Below are 19,896 nucleotides of genomic sequence, written 5' to 3'. Positions count from 1 at the left end.
GGATTTTTTTTTAACCAGCAGGGTTATCTTTTGCCCACCTTTTCGTTAGGATCTATACCTTTGGTGTGATCTTTCTACCGCAGCTCTGTGATGCGCATAACATCCTACTTTCCAGTTTCACACTGTCCTATAAGATCATGCACCTTATTTCATATTAACTGCAGAAAGCAATGCGTAGAATGGCCACACTGTTGTATGATCAAATTAGGTGAAATTCAAAGTGTAGAAAAGGAAAACTGGAGACGTTTTAATAAAATGTATTTTGGCTGGCTGACCAATAGATTTTAAACCAGAGAAAGGGAAGCTTAATACAGCTAAAAAGCTTAATTTCAACATGATTGCATGGCAGCAACTGCCACATAAGCTTTAAAATTAAAAATCAACTGGATGCTGCAGGTGCAAGGAGGGATTTTTACTTAGCTAAAAATGAATTTCCATCAACTTATGAAGCAACCTGACTATTTTTAAATGCAGTACAGTGCAAGTTCTATTGCATATTCATCAGATGAAACTTTTTTTTAACAGGATAGTTTAGAGATATGTAGTGGAGATATTAAAAAGAGGGTTCCATTGACATTAATTAGTCTTGTCCTTGTTATCCGCAAGGGGTGTGGACATGGATTCCTTGCAGATAAGAAAGAATGCAATTTTTTTTTATTGACAGTGGAGTATAGGAACAGACCCATCAATCCACAGTGACATTGCACATGTCAAATTAAATTAATCCCTTCTGCCTAAACATAATCCATATCCCTCCATTCTTTGGCTATTCCTGTGCCTATTTGAAGGCTTCTGAATATCACCATAATATCTGCTTCCATTACCACCACTCGCAGTATATTACACATGCTTACCTGCTGCTCTGTGTAAAATGAAAAATAAACTTGCCCTGCATGTCCCCTTTACACTTTACCCAACTTAATTTAAAGCAATGCTACTCTGGGAAAAGATTCTGGCTCTCTACCCTGTCTAAACCTTTCATAATGATATCAACTTCTAGCAGGTGTCCCCTCAGCATCTGATACTCCAGAAGAAACAATCCAAGTTTACCCAACATTCTCTTGTAGTTAATATCCTCTAAACCAAACAGCATACTGGTAAACCTTTTCTGAACTTCCGTCAAAGCTGCCAGAAACTTCCTGTAATTGGGCGACCAGAACTGCAAACAATTGCAGCTGACGTCCTGATTCCTAAACGTCAAGCCCTCATAAGTGTGTTGTATGTCTTTGTTACCACTCTATCTTTTTACGTTGCTACCTTCAAGTCTGTATGGACTAGGGCCCAAAATTACACTGTGTATCAATGCAATGTTTTTAACAGTCCATTTTGGATACTGTTGTGGGGGATAACCTCCCAGGGGAATGCCATGGAGACCAGGTAACTGGCACTGAGCATGGATCTGTAGTGCAGAAGGGAAGGAGGGAGAAGAGGGACTGAATAGTCAGGGGAAACAGACAAGAGAATCCGTGGACGTGAACGAGATACCCAGATGGTATATTGCCTCCCAGCTGCCAGGGTCAGGGATGATGAGGAGGATAGCATCCACAGTATTTTGGAGGGAGAGCAGCCAGATGTCTTGGACCATATTTGTACGAATGACATAGAAGGAAAAGCAAAGTCCTGAAAAGAGTATTTGGGAAAACTAGGTATTTAAGAAGCTGAGAAGCTGGTCCTCCAGGGTAGTAATTTCTAGATTGCTGTCTGTGCCATGCGCCAGTCGGGTAGAAATAGGATGAAATGACAGATTAATTTGTGGCTGAGAAGCTGGTGCAGCGGGCAGGGCTTCAGGATCTTGGATCATTGGGATCTCTTCTGGGGGAGATATGATCTGTACAAAAGTGATGGTTGCACCTGAGTGAGGAGGACCCGTATTTTCACGGGCAGGTTTGTTAGAGCCGCCTGGGAGGGTTTAAACTAACTAACAGGGGGCTGTGAACCAGAGTGAAATGACTCAGGATATGATGGATAGTTTAAAAGCAGAGTATGCAGTCAGACTGTCAGGAAGGGCAGGCAGATGATAGGACAAAATTGCAGCCAGCAGGGATGCGAAATCAAAAAAGGTAGCAAATACAGTACTCAAAGTGTTATATCTCAATGCATGGAGTATAAGAAATAAGATGGGTGATCTTGTTGCACTATTTCAGATTGTCAGGTATGATATTGTGGCCATCAATGAATCGTGGCTGAAGAAAGGTTGTAGCTGGGAGCTGAATGTCCAAGGTTTTGTGTTGTATTGGAGAGATAGGAAAGTAGGCAGAGGGGGTGGTGTGGTTCTGCTGGTGAAGAATAGCACCAAGTCAGTAGAAAGATATGACATGGGATTGGAAGATGTTGGGTCATTGTGGGTTGAGTTAAGAAACTGCAAGCTTAAAAGGACCCTGACTGCAGTTATATACAGGCCCGCCAACAGTAGCTGGGATGTGGACCACAGATTACAAAGCGAAAAAGAAAAGACGTGTCAAAAGGGCAATATATGATAGTCATGGGAGATTTCAACATGCAGGTCAATTGGGAAAATCAGGTTAGCAACGGATCTCAAGAGTGTGAGTTTGTTGATTGCTTACAAGATGGCTTTTTAGAGCAATTTGTTGTTGAGCCTACTAAGGAATCAGCTCTACTGGATTGGATGTTATGTAATGAACATAGGGAACTTAAGGTAAAGTAACCCTTAGGAGTCAATGATCACAACATGATTGAGTTCAACTTGAAATTTGATAGGGAGAAAGTAAAGTCTGACGCAGCACTATTTCAGTGGAGTAAAGGAAATTACAGTGGTATGAGAGAGAAGTTGGCTGAAGTAAGCTGGAAGGAGATGCTGGCAGGGATGACAGCAGAGCAACGATGGTGTGAGTTTCTGGGAAAAATGAGGAAGGTGTAGGATAGGTGAGTTTCAATAACAAAGAAATACACAAATGGCAAAATAATACAACCATGGCTGACAAGGGAAGTCAAAGCTAATATAAAAGCAAAAGAGAGGGCATGCAACATAGCATAATTTAGTAGGAAGTCAGAGGATTGGGAAGTGTTTAAAAGCCTACAGAGAGCAACAGAAAGAATCATTAGGAGTGAAAGATGAGAGTGGATACAGGACCACTAGAAAATGAGGCCGATGGAATAATAAAAGGGGAAAAGGAGATGGCAGATGAACTAAATGAGTATTTTGTGTCAGTCTTCACTGGAAGACACTAGCACTGTGCCAGATGCTGAACGCTGTGAGGTAAGAGAGGTGAGTGTAGTGACTGTTACAAGGGAGAAGGTGCTCAAAAAGGAACATAAGTCACCGGAAGCAGAGGAGCTGCACGCTCAGGTTCTGTATGAGGTAGCATTAGAGATTGTGGAGGCATTAGTAATGATCTTTCAAAAATCATTGGACTCTGACATGGTGCCAGAGGACTGGAAAATTGCAAATGTCACTCCACTCTTTAAGAATGGAGGAAGACAGCAAAAAGGAAATTATAGACCAGTTAGCCAGACCTCAGTGGTTGTGATGATGTTGGAGTCAAATAGTAAGGATGAGGTTATGGAGTACTTGGTGACACAGGACAAGATAGGATAAACTCAGCATAGTTTCCTTATGGGAAAATCTACCTGATCAACCTGTTAGAATTCTTTGAGGAGATTACACGTAGGATAGATAAAGGGGATGCAGTGGATGTTGTATATGTGGACTTTCAAAACCCTTGACAAGGTGCCACACATGAGGCTGCTTACCAAGATAAGAGCATGGTATTACAGGGAAGTTACTGGCATGGTTAGAGCATTGGTTGATTGGTAGGAGATAGTGAGGGGGAAATGAAAGGATTCTTTTCTGGTTGGCTGCCAGTGACTAGTGGTGTTCCGTTGGGGTCGGTGTTGGGACCGCTTCTTTCTATGCTGTATATCAATGATTTAGATGTTGGAATAGATGGCTGTGTTGCCAAGTCTGCAGATGATACAAAGATTGGTGGAGGGGCAGGTAGCGTTGAGGTAACACTAGAAGAACTACAGAAATGCAATGGTGGAAAATGCATGGTCGTGCACTTTGGTAGTAGAAGTAAATGTTCAGACTTTTCTAAATGGGGAGTAAATCCAAAAATCCGAGATGCAAAGGAACTTGGGAGTCCTTGTGCTGAACACCCTGAAGGTTACTTTGAAGGTACAGTTGGTGGTGAGGAAGGCAAATGCAATGTTACTATTCATTACAAGCAGTCTAGAATACAAGAGAAGGGATGTGATGCTGAGGCTTTATAAGGCACTGGTGAGGCCTCACCTTGAGTACTGTGAAGAATTTTGGGCTCTTCATCAAAGAAAAGATGTGCTGGCATTGGAGAGGGTTCAGAAGAGGTTCACAAGGATGATTCTGAGAATGAAAGGGTTATCATACAAGATATGTTTGGATGACTCTGGGCCTGTACTCGCTGGAATTTCATAGGATGCGGGTGGCTCTCATTGAAACCTTTCAAATATTGAAAGGCCTGGACAGAGTAGGTGTGGAAAGGATGTTTCCCATATTGGGGAGTCTAGGACAAGGGCACACAGTCTCAGGATAGAGAGATGTCTATTTAAGACAGAGATGCTGAGAAATTTTTTTAGCCGGAGGGTGGTAAATTTGTGGAATTTGTTACCTGTGTAGGCCAGGGAGTGGGACTGAGGAGGGAGAAAAGGATCAGCCATGCTTGAATAGCAGAGCTGACTCGATGGGCCAAATAGCCCAATTCTGCTCCCTTGTCTTGTGGTCTGATGGCCTTATCTGTATCTGTATATTTACAGATACTCCAAAGGCTTTTTTAATCCAATATGACTGCAAATAATTTAATATTAGCTAATATTATTAGAAAGCTCAGCAGAGAAGTGGGCACTACAGCTCCAAACATCTATGCTGATCACAATGCGTAACTTTGCTAATGCCCTTCATCTGCATTAGGCTCAGATCCTACTGCACCTTTCCTCACCAATCTCCCTTTAAAGCAGGGTCCCCAGCCTGGGGCCATGGACCCCTCGCTCAATGGTATTAGTCCATGGCAGCAAACAGGTTGGAACCTCCATTGTATTAGCCTTTTCCACCTTCTCTGGCAATTCATTTCATATTACTTCTGTCCTCTCAATCTAAAAATGTTATCCTCAGATTTCCTTTAAATTTCTTACCTCTAACAGTACTTTAAGCATGTGGTCTCCAGTTTTAGACTTCCCCATCCTGGAAGAAAAAAGACTGTTTGCTTTATCCATTGTGTGCCTCTCATAATGTAATTAATGCACTCAATTATATAAATATCTATCAGGTCGCTCCTCTGCATCCTCCACTGCAATGAGACTAAACCTAGTCTATCTGCCCTATCTATAGCCCTGCATTCCAGGCAACATTCTCAACAATATTTTGTTGCTACCACATCCTTAAGTGTGGCAGCCAGAACTGTACACGATACAGGTGCAATCTAACCAGTATTTTGTGTGGCTGTAACATAACTTCCTAAATCTTGTACTCAATGCCCAGCCAATGAAGGCAAGCATGCTGAATGCTTCATTCATGACTCTCTGCAACTGTGTTTCCATTTTCAGGGAACTATGAACTTACACCTCAAAGCATCTCTGTACATCAAAATTCCTGATCTCCCTGCCATTAACTCTATATATTCTGCCTATATTTGATATCCCAAAATACATTTCTTCAAACCTGTCTCCACCTATCATTTCACCCAATTTTCCAGCTAATTTCTTTCTGGCTATCCTTAGACAAACTTCTTTACTATCTACAGCTCCTCCCATATTTGTAACTTTGGCATAATCAGATCACATCTGCTTTCATTCAAGTAATTTATGTATATCACAAACAACTAAGGTCTCAGCAGCAATCCCCACAGTACACACTTCCAAGTGCTCTTGACAATTTCCCTCTGCCTCCTGTCATCAAGTCAATTTTGAATCCAGTTTGGCAGCACAACTTGGATCCCACATGATTTCAACTGGGAAATTTACCTGGACCTTGTTAAAGCCTTACCAAAGTCTATATTTACTATGAATACTACTCTGTCTTCAGTTTTCTTAGTAAAAAAATTGAAAGACGGGATTCCCCCCCACACAAAACCATGCAGACTGTCCCAAATGTGTCTCTGCCTTTCCAAGTATATGTAATTACTCTTCATTAGAATTGTTTTCTGGTAATTTCCTTACCACGATGTAAGGATTACTGGCCTGGTGGTTTCCTGGTTTGTTTACACTAACCTTTTTCAATAAGGGAACAACATTTGCTATATTATGTCATCTGAAGCTATCAATGAAATAATCCACTCCCTTCCTTCCCATAGCATCCTGGAATAGATCCCATCAGGCGTTGGGGATTTAGCCACCTTAATGTATGCCAGTACCTAACACCCTTCCTGATGTAAGCATATTCTAGGATATCAACTCACCTCCCCCCATAACTCTCCAGCCTTCACATCTTTCTCCCTGGTGATAAAATGACAAGTATGCACTCATATCCCTGGTCTGACACACAGATTCCTCCCTTGATCCTTGAATGCTCCTACCTTTTCCCTTGCTGAACTCTTATTTGTAATATGTATATAAAAGTTATGATTATTCTCCTTAATCTGCTTGCCAAGGCCATTTCATCTCCCCTTTAGGGCCTCCTTGCTTTCACTTCACTTCTCTATCCCCCATAAACTTTAATAAATATGTTGAAATCATTAAAAAACCTAAAGTTAGCAATATTAGCCAGTGAACTATGTCAAAGTCTGGAAGTGCCATGATTCAGCATGTGACTCTGAATGCTGGTTCCCATGGTCCCATCCACTGATGGGGCCCAGCTTCCTGTGCTCTTTCATTTACTGGGTGCTGAGTTCTCTCGCTCTCTTCCAAATTGGAAGGGCTCTGATTCCCTCGCGCCGTTCATTCACTGGGACTTGGCTCTCTTAATTCGTTTAAACTCACCTGATAATATTTTCCCCACTTCCTTGAGATTTGAGTGGAAAATGTATGATTCTACTTTGTAACATTTTGAAAAATATTTATTAAAAGTGGGTATTTACACAATAGGCTTTAATTAAATTAAATACTCTCCCCCAAGCGCAAAACAAAATTGCACAAACAGCAACCAAAAAAACAAGTGAAAACACAAGAATGTAAAACAAAATGAAAAGGCGTATTTCAGTAAGGAACAGTTCAGCTCAGTGTTTATTATTTACAGGTGGCCCTGATTCAAAAACTTCCCAAAAGTAGTAAAAAAAAAGAGCGACCGGAACAAGAACTAGAAGCTAGAACACATCATAAACCTGAATTAGAGTCCAAATCTACAGCCCGCGTTGATTAAACCTTGCTCCAGTACCATCTGCCAACAGCATTGTGGGAGAGAGAGAGAGATCACTCAAACGCAAGAACCTTCCCTCAGGAGCAGCGAGAGAGACCACGACTACACACACAAGGTTCTGCAGATGCTGGAAATCTAGAGCGGTACACGCAATGTGCTGAAGGAGTTCAGCAGGTCAGGCAGCATCTAAGGATGGGAATAAACAGCTGATGCTTTGGGTTGAGACCCTTCATCATGAAGGATCTTGGCCTGAAACGTCAACTGTTTATTCCCATCCATAGATGCTGCCTGACCGGCTGAGCTCCTTCAGCACATTGTGTGCATTAACCCATAATTTTACATACTTCAAATATGTCCTCTCTCCTCTCAAACTCCTGCTATCCAGGGAAAACAGTCTTAGTGTTTCCATTCTCTTCTCATACCTGAAATGATCCATCCCAAGCAAAATCCCTGGAAAACCCCACTGATTTCAGGGAAGACTTAGGATTGTTATGAGGAAAAAGAGGAAGGTAAATTACTATTTTATTCTATTTCACTTTATTATTGTTAATTGTTAGAATCCAATTACTTTTTGTATCAATTTTTATACCTTTGGCACCATTATCAAAGGTACACCTGTTGTCTAATCCATAATGTATTTGTCATATTGCCTTTGAAAGTACAATGATGAGTCTTGGGATATTGATTCAGTAAATATCTGTGTTGGGCTGGCTTCAGACAGTAAGGAGAGCATGCCATTCATGAATGCCTTTATCTATAAATGTCTGTTATGGGCTGGCTTCAGACAGTAAGGAGAGCTTGCCATTCATGGATGCCTTTATCTATGCTACCCTTTTCTTTCTGGATGTTACAGTCACAGATCTTTGAGGTCCTGATTGTGAATTGGAGCAATCCCAGTGGTTGCTGTAAATATTGAGTAGGGCAGACAACATATCTTCTAAAGCTTTTGGGAATACTAGATTCCCAGATGCTTTAACAAGATTAGCCCTTGGATTCAGAGCAGTAAGGATAAACAAGGAAAGGCAGAGGGTTGCGTCCTGGTGAATGTGTAGCTCAGCAGGATCTCATACATTGTCACTACTTCAGAGACCCACTGACATCCCAAAAGGGGCTGACCCTCCCCAAATATTACAACATTTATAAGAGAAAAGCCACTATACAGAGAATGGCAAATTGAAATATAGCATAGCATTAAATATCATAGTTACTATTATTAACTGGCTTCTTAGTCTCAAGGTCATCAAAACAAAAGGCAACTCCCTTTTTCCATGGCAAGTTATAGTGAGAATGAAGATAACTGTCACATCCAATCAATTAAGATCATTCCAAAATGATGAAGAAAGAAAGGTGTTGTAGGCAATAAATAACACAGAACAAGATTGACTGGGCAAGTTGGGGAAGTTATATTTGAAGGGAGGAGTCTTCAAAGGAGGTGGAGTTTGTATTAGGAAGAAAGTATCTTGCCGATCAATCATTGTTTAATTACAGTTCAAACTGTGCAGCGGTATAATTGTGTGCAAATGCAGAACTTGAAAACTTTACAGAGAAAGTCAACTTTCAGCAAGCGTGAATAATATGTGAATAAATGTGAAGTTTGCCAAGCTGAACGGATTATTGTGCTGCAGTGGTTGAAAAGTGGGTTGAAGATGAAGATGTTACAACAAAGGAAAGAATACCACACAGAACACAGAAAACTGATTTGCTCTGCCTTCATCCTTACTTCTGCAGTTTTCTTGTTGGCCTACATAACCGCAGTAACTCTATGCCAAGTTTGTGCACTACAAGCAGAAATCTCAGCTCTAAAAGAGGATTTGGGAATGTACAGGTCCCAAAGGGATTACTTACAAGCATTGATGAGGATGAGCAAGGGTGTTTCAACCAACTGGAATACTTCAGTAAATCAGGTACAGCTAATTAAATCCAAAAGAATTGCAATCGCTCAAACCAGATCCCTTACCATCTGTTGTCATATGATGAATATTTTAAAATTGTATGTTTTGCTTTATAGGTCAGTGAATCTCTTGAGAAAAACATGCACAACAGGGAGAAATCAACAGAAAGAAAAAGAATATTTCGAGGAAGAAGATCCCTTCTTGAACAAGGTTTGTGTGTGCGCATGTGAGATAAGCTTTGGATTTATTCTGTAGTCAAAAATTTGCATTTGTGTGGATTGGCAATTTATGTAACAGCATTGTCTCAATGTTGTGTTTTAGCAGAAGACTTTTTGTTAGACTTTATTTAGAATAAACCACATTATATTGGAATCAGAACCTCACCCATTTCCAAATATGGTCTCTTCCCCATTTTACCCTATCAGGTTTTTTTTTAAGTGTTTAAGGAACCTTCAAGTATATGTTTAAAATAAACTAGATATTATTACAAGCTTGTGGAATATGAATGATTCAGCTAGTGCAAATAAAGTGCATAACATTCCTATTGTCTCCAGAGAGCATTGTCCTGATCAAGATATTGCTTATCTGAAACAAATAGTCATACCACTTGCGTTATGATGCATTGCATTGTGCCATGGAAAGTTAACTGGTAGTCTGAAATATGATTCAGAGCTTTAAAGTGACTATGTCCATAAAACTGATTGATTAGTACCTCTCAAGATGGTTCTTAATGTACATTAAGAAACGTTATTCAGTCGATGTTTGCTGACTTTAATTGTGAAAAATGTTTTTGAACTCAGATTATACTTGACAAAATAGAAAATTCTACCAGAGAGTAATAGTCTTAGTTCTGTTTATTTTTAAATATAGTAGTTCCCCATTGTGAAGTTCAAAATACTTTTCCCTTATTGTGACTCAACAAAACCCTGTAATTCCCCCTGTAGTCCATGGTACTTTTCTAACATTCCAATAAAAATATGCAGTGCCTTGTAAAAGTATTCAATCCCCAGCCTTTTGTTCATGTAAATGAGTGTTACAACCAGAGGTTCAATTTAACAGAGAATTTTTATTTGTGAATCACATATGCCTTTTTCACGTTTTTTTCACTTTTTTTCGCAGTAGAGCACAAAAATCATGAAAAACTGAACTGTCAGTTCAAAAGTATTCATCCCCATTTGCTCAGTGCTTAGTTGAACCACCTCTCGCAGCCAATGCAGCCAGTAGTCTTTTTGAATAAGTCCTTATTAGCTTTGCACAACGTGATAAAGCAAGAATTGCCCATTCCTTCTTGCAAAATTGCGCAAGCTGTGCCAGCTTAGTTTGGGGTAATGTTGGACAGCAATCTTGAGCTCTTTCGAGAGATGTTTGATCAGGTTAAGGTCAGAACCCTGACTGGGCCACTCAAAGATACCAATTTCTTCATTTGAAGCTCTAGCAGTGTGCTTTGGGCCACTTTCCTCTTGAAAGATGAACTTCCTTCCCAGTTTAAGCTTTTTGGCAGAGGTTGTCAGGTTTTTAATCCATGCACTCTCTATATTTTAAAAACGCAAACACGAGGAAATCTGCAGATGTTGGAAGTTCAAGCAACACACACAAAGTTGCTGGTGAACGCAGCAGGCCAGGCAGCATCTACAGGAAGAGGTACAGTCGATGTTTCGGGCTGAGACCTTTCGTCAGGACTACGAAGGGTCTTGGCCTGAAATGTCGACTATACCTCTTCCTATGGATGCTGCCTGCCCTGCTGCGTTCACCAGCACTTTTTGTGTGTGTCACTCTCTATACTGAGTAGCATTCATCTTCCCATCTATCCTGAACAGATTTCCAGTTAAATCCTGCTGCTGAAAAGCATATCCATAGTATGATACCTCCATCGTACTTTACAGTAAGGCTGGTGTTACCTGGCTGATATGCAGTATTAGATTTCCGCTGCATGTGTTGAGGCCAAAATCTAATCTAGTTTCACCTGACTACAAGACCTTCTTCCACATCTTTACTATATCTTCTAAGTTACACTTTGCCATGAATTTTATCTCCAGTTGCAGCCAGTGATTTCTGCAGCTCACTCAGAGTGACTGTTGGTGTCACAGTGGCCTCGTTTACAAGAGACATTCTGCTCTGGCAACTAGGTGTAGAGGGGTGGACTGACATAGGCTGTGGTTTCATATTTTTTTTCCACTTTTCACGACTGCACTGAGCTCTGAGGTATGGTCAGTGCCTTTTCGATGGTCTTGTACCCTTAGCCAGATTATGTTTCTCTGTTAGAATTCCCCTGATTTGTCTTGAATGCTCTTTAGTCTTCATTTTAGTATGGTCTGTTGAAAATCCACCATACTGTTCGACCTTACCTAGAGAGAGGATATTTATTCTTATAAATACATTGAAAACAGATAATCTAATTTTCTACATCAACAAACACGAGGAAATCTGCAGATGCTAGAAATTCAAGCAACACACACAAAATGCTGGTGGAACGCAGCAGGCCAGGCAGCATCTATAGGAAGAAGTACAGTCGATGTTTCGGGCCGAGACCCTTCGTCAGGACTAACTGAGAAAAGGGATAGTAAGAGATTTGAAAGTGGGAGGAGGAGGGGGAAATCCAAAATGATAGGAGAAGACAGGAGGGGGAGGAATGAAGCTAAGAGCTGGAAAGATTGGCAAAAGGGATACAGAGCTGGAGAAGGGGGAGGATCATGGGACAGGAGGCCTAGGGAGAAAGAAAGGGATAAATAAATAGATAGTTAGATAGATAGATAGAGGCTGGGGTAAAAACGGGAGGAGGAGTATTAACGGAAGTTAGAGAAATCAATGCTCATGCCATCAGGTTGGAGGCTACCCAGATGGAATGTGAGGTGTTGTTCCTCCAACCTGAGCGTGGCCTCATCTTGACAGTAGAGAAGGCCGTGGATAGACATATCAGAATGGGAATGGGACGTGGAATTAAAATGTGTGGCCACTGGCAGATCCTGCTTTCTCTGGCAGATAGAGCGTAGGTGTTCAGCGAAACGGTCTCCCAGTCTGTGTTGAGTTTCACCAATATATAAAAGGCCACACCGGGAGCACCAGATGCAGTATATCACACCAGCCGACTCACAGGTGAAGTGTCGCCTCACCTGGATAGACTGCCTGGGGCCCTGAATGGTGGTGAGGGAGGAAGTGTAAGGGCAGGTGTAGCACTTGTTCCGCTTACAAGGATAAGTGCTGGGAGGGAGATCAGTGGGAAGGAATGGGGGGGGGCATCAAATGGAAAAGGGAGTCATGTAGGGAGCGATCCCTGTGGAAAGTGGAAAGGTGGGGAGGGAAAGGTGCTTGGTGGTGAGATCCCATTGGAGGTGGCGCAAGTTACGGAGAATTATACATTGGACCCAAAGGCTGGTGGGGTGGAAAGTGAGGACCAGGGCAACCCTATCCCTAGTGGGGTGGCGGGAGGATGGGGTGACAGCAGATGTGCGTGAAATGGGAGAGATGCATTTGAAAGCAGAGTTGATGGTGAAGGAAGGGAAGCCCCTTTCTTTAAAAAAACAGTTCCCCTCTACCACCACTCGCCTCCATCTAGCGGAATTAGTCCTTACACTTAATAATGTTCCCTTTGGCTCCTCCCACTTCCTCCAAACTAAAGGTGTAGTCATGGGCACCAGTATGGGTCCCAGTTATGCGTGCCTTTTTGTTGGCTTTGTGGAACAGTCCATGTTTGAGGCCTATACTGGTGTCCGTCCCCGACTTTTCCTTCACTACATCAACGACTGCATTGGCACTGCTCCCTGCATGCATGCTGAGCTCGTTGACTTCATTAACTTTGCTTCCAACTTTCAACCTGCCCTCAAATTTACCTGGTCAATTTCCGACATCTCCCTCCCCTTTCTTGATCTTTCTGTCTCTATCTCTGGAGACAGCTTATCTACTGATGTCTACTATAAGCCTACGGACTCTCACAGCTACCTAGACTATTCCTCTTCTCACCCTGTCTCTTGCAAGAATGCCATCCCCTTCTCGCAATTCCTCCGTCTCCACCGCAACTGCTCTCAGGATGAGGCTTTTCTTTCCAGGACGAAGGAGATGTCTTCCTTTTTTAAAGAAAGGGGCTTCCCTTCCTCCACCATCAATTCTGCTCTCAAACGCATCCATCCCATTTCACGCACATCTGCTCTCACCCCATCCTCCCGCCACCCCACTAGTGACAGGGTTCCCTTTGCCCTCACCTATCACCCCACCAGCCTCCGGGTCCAACATATTATTATCCGTAACTTCCGCCGCCTCCAACAGGATCCCACCACCAAGCTCATCTTCCCTCCCCCCCACTTCTGTTTTCCGCAGGGATCGCTCCCTACACAACTCCCTTATCCATTCGTCTCCCCCATCACTCCCCACTGATCTCCCTCCCGACACTTATCCTTGTAAGCGGAACAAGTGCTACACATGCCTTTACCCTTCCTCCCTTACCACCATTCAGGTCACCAGACAGTCCTTCCAAGTGAGAGACGACACTTCACCTGTGAGTAGGCTGGGGTGATATACTGCATCCGGTGCTCCCATTGTGGCCTTCTATATATTAGTGAGACCCAACGCAGACTGGGAGACTGTTTCGCTGAACACCTACGCTCTGTCCGCCAGAGAAAGCAGGATCTTCCAGTGGCTACACATTTTAATTCCACGTCCCATTCCCATTCTGATATGTCTATCCACGGCCTCCTCTACTGTCCAGATGAAGCCACACTCAGGTTGGAGGAACAACACCTTATATTCCTTCTGGGTAGCCTCCAACCTGATGGCATGAACATTGATTTCTTTAACTTCCATTAAGGCCCCTCCTCCCCTTCTTACCCCATCACTTACTTACTTACTTATCTATCTATCTATCTATCTATCTATCTATCTATCTATCTATCTATCTATCTATCTATCTATCTATCTATCTATATCTATCTATCTATCTATTTATTTATTTATTATTTCCTCCTTTTTTCTCTCTCTGTCCCTCTCACAATCACTCCTTTCCTGCTCTCCATCTTCCTCTGGGCTCCCCTCCCCCCTTCTCCCTAGGCCTCCTGTCCCATGATCCTCCCCCTTCTCCAACTCTGTATCCCTTTTGCCAAAAAACTTTCCAGCTCTTAGCCTCATCCCTCCCCCTCCTGTCTTCTCCTATCATTTTGAATCTCCCCCTCCCCCTCCCGCTTTCAAATCTCTTACTATCTCTTCTTTCAGTTAGTCCTGAGAAGTGTCTTGGCCCGAAAAGTCGACTGTACTTCTTCTTAGAGATGCTGCCTGGCCTGCTGTGTTTCACCAGCATTTTGTGTGTGTTGCTTCTATATCAACAAATTGGGTGAGTTAGCAAAGTAATATTGCACCTGAGGAAAGTTACCATTGTAACTACATAGGGCATAAATACTTTTTCAGCCTCACAATTCTGGTTTTTAATTTTTAGTAAATTGTTGACAGGTTTTGGAATTTTTCTTTTGATTTGACATGCACAATGTTTTGTAGATTATCTCAAAAAATCCTACTTCAATATATTCTAAACTTATAAAATGTGAAAATAGTTGTGGGGTCTGAATACTTTTTTAAGGCACTGTCCATCAAGCCTTGAAAGGTTTCCAAACACCTGGAAAGAATGAATGGTTTAATTCCCTTTGTGTTACTAAACTGGTTTAACAGATTCAAAGACTTGGATAAAACTTGAATGATGGCCTCATTTTATTCTATTTCATTTTCAGGATTTGGGTATCACTAGTAAGTCCAGTGTTTATTGCTAGTCCCTAAGTGCCTTTGAGAAAGTGATGGTGCTTCTTGAGTCACTGCAGACTATTTGGTGAAATTGCTCCCAAGGTGGTGAAGCTGATATTTTCATGACAGGCTATTGTGCAGTTTGAGCAGAAATCTGAACGTGAGCTGTATTCCTGTCCAGTGCTGCCAATCTCTTTCTTGGCAGTGGATGTAGCAGATTCCGGGAGTGTTGTTGGACTAGTGTGGGCAATTAACTGGTGACGGGCTGCAGTTATTGTATGCTACTGATGAAGGGAATGAATGTTGATTGATGAGGAGCTTTGTCCTGGATGATGTAGAGCTTCTCAAGAGCCTTGGTGCTGTATTCATTCAAGCAAGTGGAGAGAACAAGCCTCATTGTTTGTGCCTTGTAGATGGTGGAGAGGAGATGGATCAATAGACAATAGACAATAGGTGCAATAGTAGGCCATTCAGCCCTTCGAGCCAGCACCGCCATTCACTGTGATCCTGGCTGATCATCCGCTATCAGTATCCAGTTCCTGCCTTATCCCCATAAACTTTGATTCCACTATCTTTAAGAGCTCTATCCATCTCTTTTTTGAAAGCATCCAGAGACTTGGCATCCACAGCCTTCTGGGGCAGAGCATTCCATATATCCACCACTCTCTGGGTGAAAAAGTTTTTCCTCAACTCTGTTCTGAATGGCCTACCCCTAATTCTTAAACTGTGGCCTCTGGTTCTGGACTCACCTATCAGGGGGAACATGCTTCCTGCCTGCAGCGTGTCCAATCCCTTAATAATCTTATATGTTTCAATAAGATCCCCTCTCAGCCTTCTAAATTCCAGTGTATACAAGCCCAGTCACTCCAATCTTTCGACATATGACAGTCCCTCCATCCCAGGAATTAACCTTGTGAACCTACGCTGCACTCCCTCAATAGCAAGAATGTCCTTCCTCAAATTTGGAGACCAAAACTGCACACAGTACTCCAGGTGTAGTCTCACCAGGGCCCTGTACAGCTTGTGACAAAAGAACCAGTTATCAGAAGATTGATGCCGATAGGAGGACAATGGGGGAACCTTCAAGAGATGTTAATGAGAGACGAGAGGGATTAACGGAAAGGAGACACAGTTCCGAGTATTGTCAGAGACCGGGGCTTTGAACCCTGAACTGTTTGAAGTTTGATGGACAGGAGATACCCCAGCAGGAGGATAAAAAGGGATAGGGTCGCTAAGGCAACAGACACACGACTCCATGAGATAACGAGACGCTGAAAGTGGTGTGCCCCCCCCCCCACCAGTTGGTGGGAGTTTTGGAGGGCTGGTCGCGGGACCAGCCATAGACGCACAGGGTAGAAAGGTACGGATCGGCGGGAACCTGGTGTGTGTGTCCACCCTTGCCTGGCTACCGGGTTCACCGCAGAAGAACGATCGTATCTGGAACGGAGGGGTCACATTCGGTGACCTCAGAAGACATTACAAAGGGCTCGCCCGAAAGCTGACTGCGAGGAATATCGAAGGTCTGTTTGGAATCCGATTTGAATATTCATTCGTTCTCTCTCTCCCCCCAACCGCCCCCAACGGCACAACAGTGATTACTGTGAACTGAACTGAACTCAATTGAACTGAACTTTGCGTCACTTGAAACTGGTCATTTACCCCTAGACGGTGATAGAGCTTGATTGATCCTATTATCCTAGTTCTGTGTACATGTGTGTTTATCATTGCTGAACTGTTGCATTTATTATCCTTTTGTTTAGAGTACTGTGTTGCTTATTTCTTTAATAAAACTTTCTTAGTTCCAGTAATCCAGACTCCAACTAAGTGGTCCATTTCTGCTAGTTTGGCAACCCAGTTACGGGGTACGTAACAGGCTGCAGAAGGACCTCTTTGCTCTTATACTCAATTCCCCTTGTTATGAAGGCCAGCATGCCATTAGCTTTCTTCACAGCCTGCTGTATTTACATACTTGCTTCAGTGACTGATGTACAAGAATACCTAGATCTCATTGTGCTTCCCCTTTTCCTAACTTGACTCCATTTAGATAATAATCTGCCTTCCCATTCTTACCACCAAAGTGGATAACCTCACACTTATCTACATTAAACTGCATATGCCATGCATCTGCCCACTCACCCAGCCTGTCTAAGTCACACTGCATTCTCATAACATCCTCCTCACATTTCACACTGCCTCCCAGCTTCGTGTCATCAGCAAATTTGCTAATGTTGCTTTCAATTCCCTCATCTAAATCATTAATATATATTGTAAACAGCTGCAGTCCCAGCACTGAACCCCCCGGTATCCCACTGGTCACCGCCTGCCATTCCAAAAGGGACCCGTTAATCGCTACTCTTTGTTTTCTGTCAGCCAGCCAATTTTCAATCCATGTCAGTACTCTGCCCCCAATACCATGTGCCCTAATTTTGCCCACTAATCTCCTATATGGGACTTTATCAAAGGCCTTCTGAAAGTCCAGGTACACTACATCCACTGGCTCTCCCTTGTCCATTTTCATAGTTACAACCTCAAAAAATTCCAGAAGATTAGTCAAGCACGATTTCCCCTTCGTAAATCCATGCTGACTCAGACCAATCCTGTTACTGCTATCCAGATGTGTCGTAATTTCATCTTTTATAATTGACTCCAGCATCTTTCCCACCACCGACGTCAGGCTAACTGGTCTATAATTCCCTGTTTTCTCTCTTCCTCCCTTCTTGAAGAGAGGGACAACATTAGCCACCCTCCAATCCACAGGAACTGATCCTGAATCTATAGAACATTGGAAAATGATTACCAATGTGTCCACGATTTCTAAAGCCACCTCCTTCAGTACCCTGGGATGCAGACCATCAGGGCCCGGGGACTTATCAGCCTTCAGACCCAACAGCCTATCCAACACCATTTCCTGCCTAATATAAATTTCCTTCAATTCATCCATTACCCTAGGTCTTTTGGTTACTATTACATCTGGGAGATTGTTTGTGTCTTCCCTAGTGAAGACAGATCCAAAGTACCTGTTCAACTCGTCTGTCATTTCCTTGTTTCCCATAATAAATTCACCCGCTTCTGTCTTCAAGGGCCCAATGTCAGGAGATAAATAACTTGCCACAGGATACCCAGCCTCAGTCCTACTCTTACATTTTGTGGATGGTCCATTTTGAGTTTCTGGTCAATATCCAGTCAAAAGATACTAATGGCGTGGAATTGAATGTCATGGATGGATATTTAGTCTCTTTACCGATGGAGATAGCAATTGCAGATTGGCAGACTAGTTTATTATTGTCACATGTACCAAAGTATAGTGAAAGAATTTGTGTTGCTACCATATATAGAGATCATTTCATCATATTAATACATTGAAGTAAAAGGATAGAACTCTTTAACCCTTTTGCCTTAGCAGTGAAAGTGTGACTTATTGCTTAACAGCTGAGACCTGAATGTAATGGTCATACAGAATCGAAACACACCGTATGGCCATGAATTAGAGGGTAGCTTTTCTCAAGCACTTGCTCAATGGCCTTCAATGCCATGACAATTCATAAGCTTTTCTAGATACTTCCTAAAGGCTGTAAGTGAGCCTGCTTCTGCTATTTTCTCTGGCAGTGCATTCCAGGTACACACTCTGGGTGAAAAAGGACCCCTCAACTCCCCTCGAAATTTCTTTACCCTTCCCCTAAACTTCTAGCTTTATTCACCTCTGATCAGTGGAAAGACTTCCTCCAGGCTACTCTATGTATTCTCCTTACAGTTTTATATCGTCCAATCATGTTTCCCCTTAAATTCCTTTGCTCCAGGGAGGAGAGACCTAGTTTCTCCAGTCTCTCCTTATAATGTAACTAAGACAACATCCTAGACAACATCCGAGTGGATTTCCTCTGGACTTTCTCCAGTGCTATCATAACTTCCGATCATGTGATGACCAAAACAGCATTCATTACTCCAGCCGAGTGCTGACCAAAGTTATGTAAAGTTAGAACATAACCTTCTGCACTCAGAGATGTAATGAAGGCCTCCTTCTGAATCACATTATGTACTTGCATTACCACTTTTCGGGATCTATGATCTTGCACCACAAAGTCTCACTTTCCTTCAATATTCCCAATAATCATTAGTATTCCCAAAATGTATCTTCTCACACTTATCCGGATTTAAATTTTCTCAGCCCATTTCACCAAAACATTGATAACACTCTGTAGCCCCACTACCTTCCACGTTGTCAACAGCTACATCAATCTCAGTGTCAACTATGAACTTATTGATCAGGTCACTCATATCCACCTCCAAATTACTGATGCATATTTCATCAATAAGTGCCCCTGCATCAATCCCGTGGAATGTCAGTAGGCGCAGGTATCCAATCACAACTCCCTGCCATTGTTTTCTGTCTGTTTTGGATCCAATTTGCCAAATTGCTCTGGATCTTGTGAATTCTAATGTTTGGACCAGTTTCTCTGTGGATCTTGTCAAAAGCCTTACTGCAGTCCACTTAACCACATCCACAGCACCACTCTCGTTAGCACATTCTATTACCTCCTCAACAAATTAAATCAAATTGTTCAAATGCTCTTGACAAAACCATGTTGGCTATGTCTGATTAACCCTGCCTTTCTAATTGGTCATTAATCCTGTCCCTTAGAATTTACCCTCCAGTTATCTGCAACCTCACTTGTGGTCAGTGAGGGTGTAACAATCTCCGCAAGAACCCCAGCAATCTCTTCCATTTTCTCCCACAGAGGCCGAGAATAAGTGAAATCTACCTTTAAACTTGCAAAAGCATCAAGTACCTCTTCTTTATTGATGGAGATTTAAGTGGTTTTCCCTTCATGAGTTACCCAATTACAAAGTCATTTTCATTTATGAGTGCCAATGAAATGCATTCATTTAGGACCTCACCAATGCCTTCTGGCTACACACACTAATTTTCATTGTCCTTTTTTATGGGTCTTATTCTTCCTTGATCATTCCTTTGCTCTCACTGTGCTTCCAAAATGCCTTTGGGTT

The 19,896-nt window shown here is 42.4% G+C and overlaps 1 protein-coding gene across 1 annotated transcript in view; it reads left to right on the top strand.

The window, feature by feature from the left end:
• Positions 1-4,968: 4,968 nt before the first annotated feature.
• Positions 4,969-19,896, top strand: part of LOC134349930 (tumor necrosis factor ligand superfamily member 13B-like) — an 88,301-nt gene continuing 73,373 nt past the window's right edge. Inside the window, exons 1-3 of the mRNA XM_063054887.1 lie at positions 4,969-4,987; positions 8,876-9,186; positions 9,291-9,384. Of these exons, the coding sequence (XP_062910957.1) occupies positions 4,969-4,987; positions 8,876-9,186; positions 9,291-9,384 (424 nt within the window). The remainder of the gene's footprint in view (positions 4,988-8,875; positions 9,187-9,290; positions 9,385-19,896) is intronic.

This window comes from Mobula hypostoma, chromosome 7 (assembly GCF_963921235.1).
Source record: "Mobula hypostoma chromosome 7, sMobHyp1.1, whole genome shotgun sequence".
Classification (NCBI taxonomy): Eukaryota; Metazoa; Chordata; class Chondrichthyes; order Myliobatiformes; family Myliobatidae; genus Mobula; species Mobula hypostoma.
The sequence above is the reverse complement of the archived record's forward strand: the minus strand, read 5'-3'. Positions and strand labels throughout refer to the sequence as shown.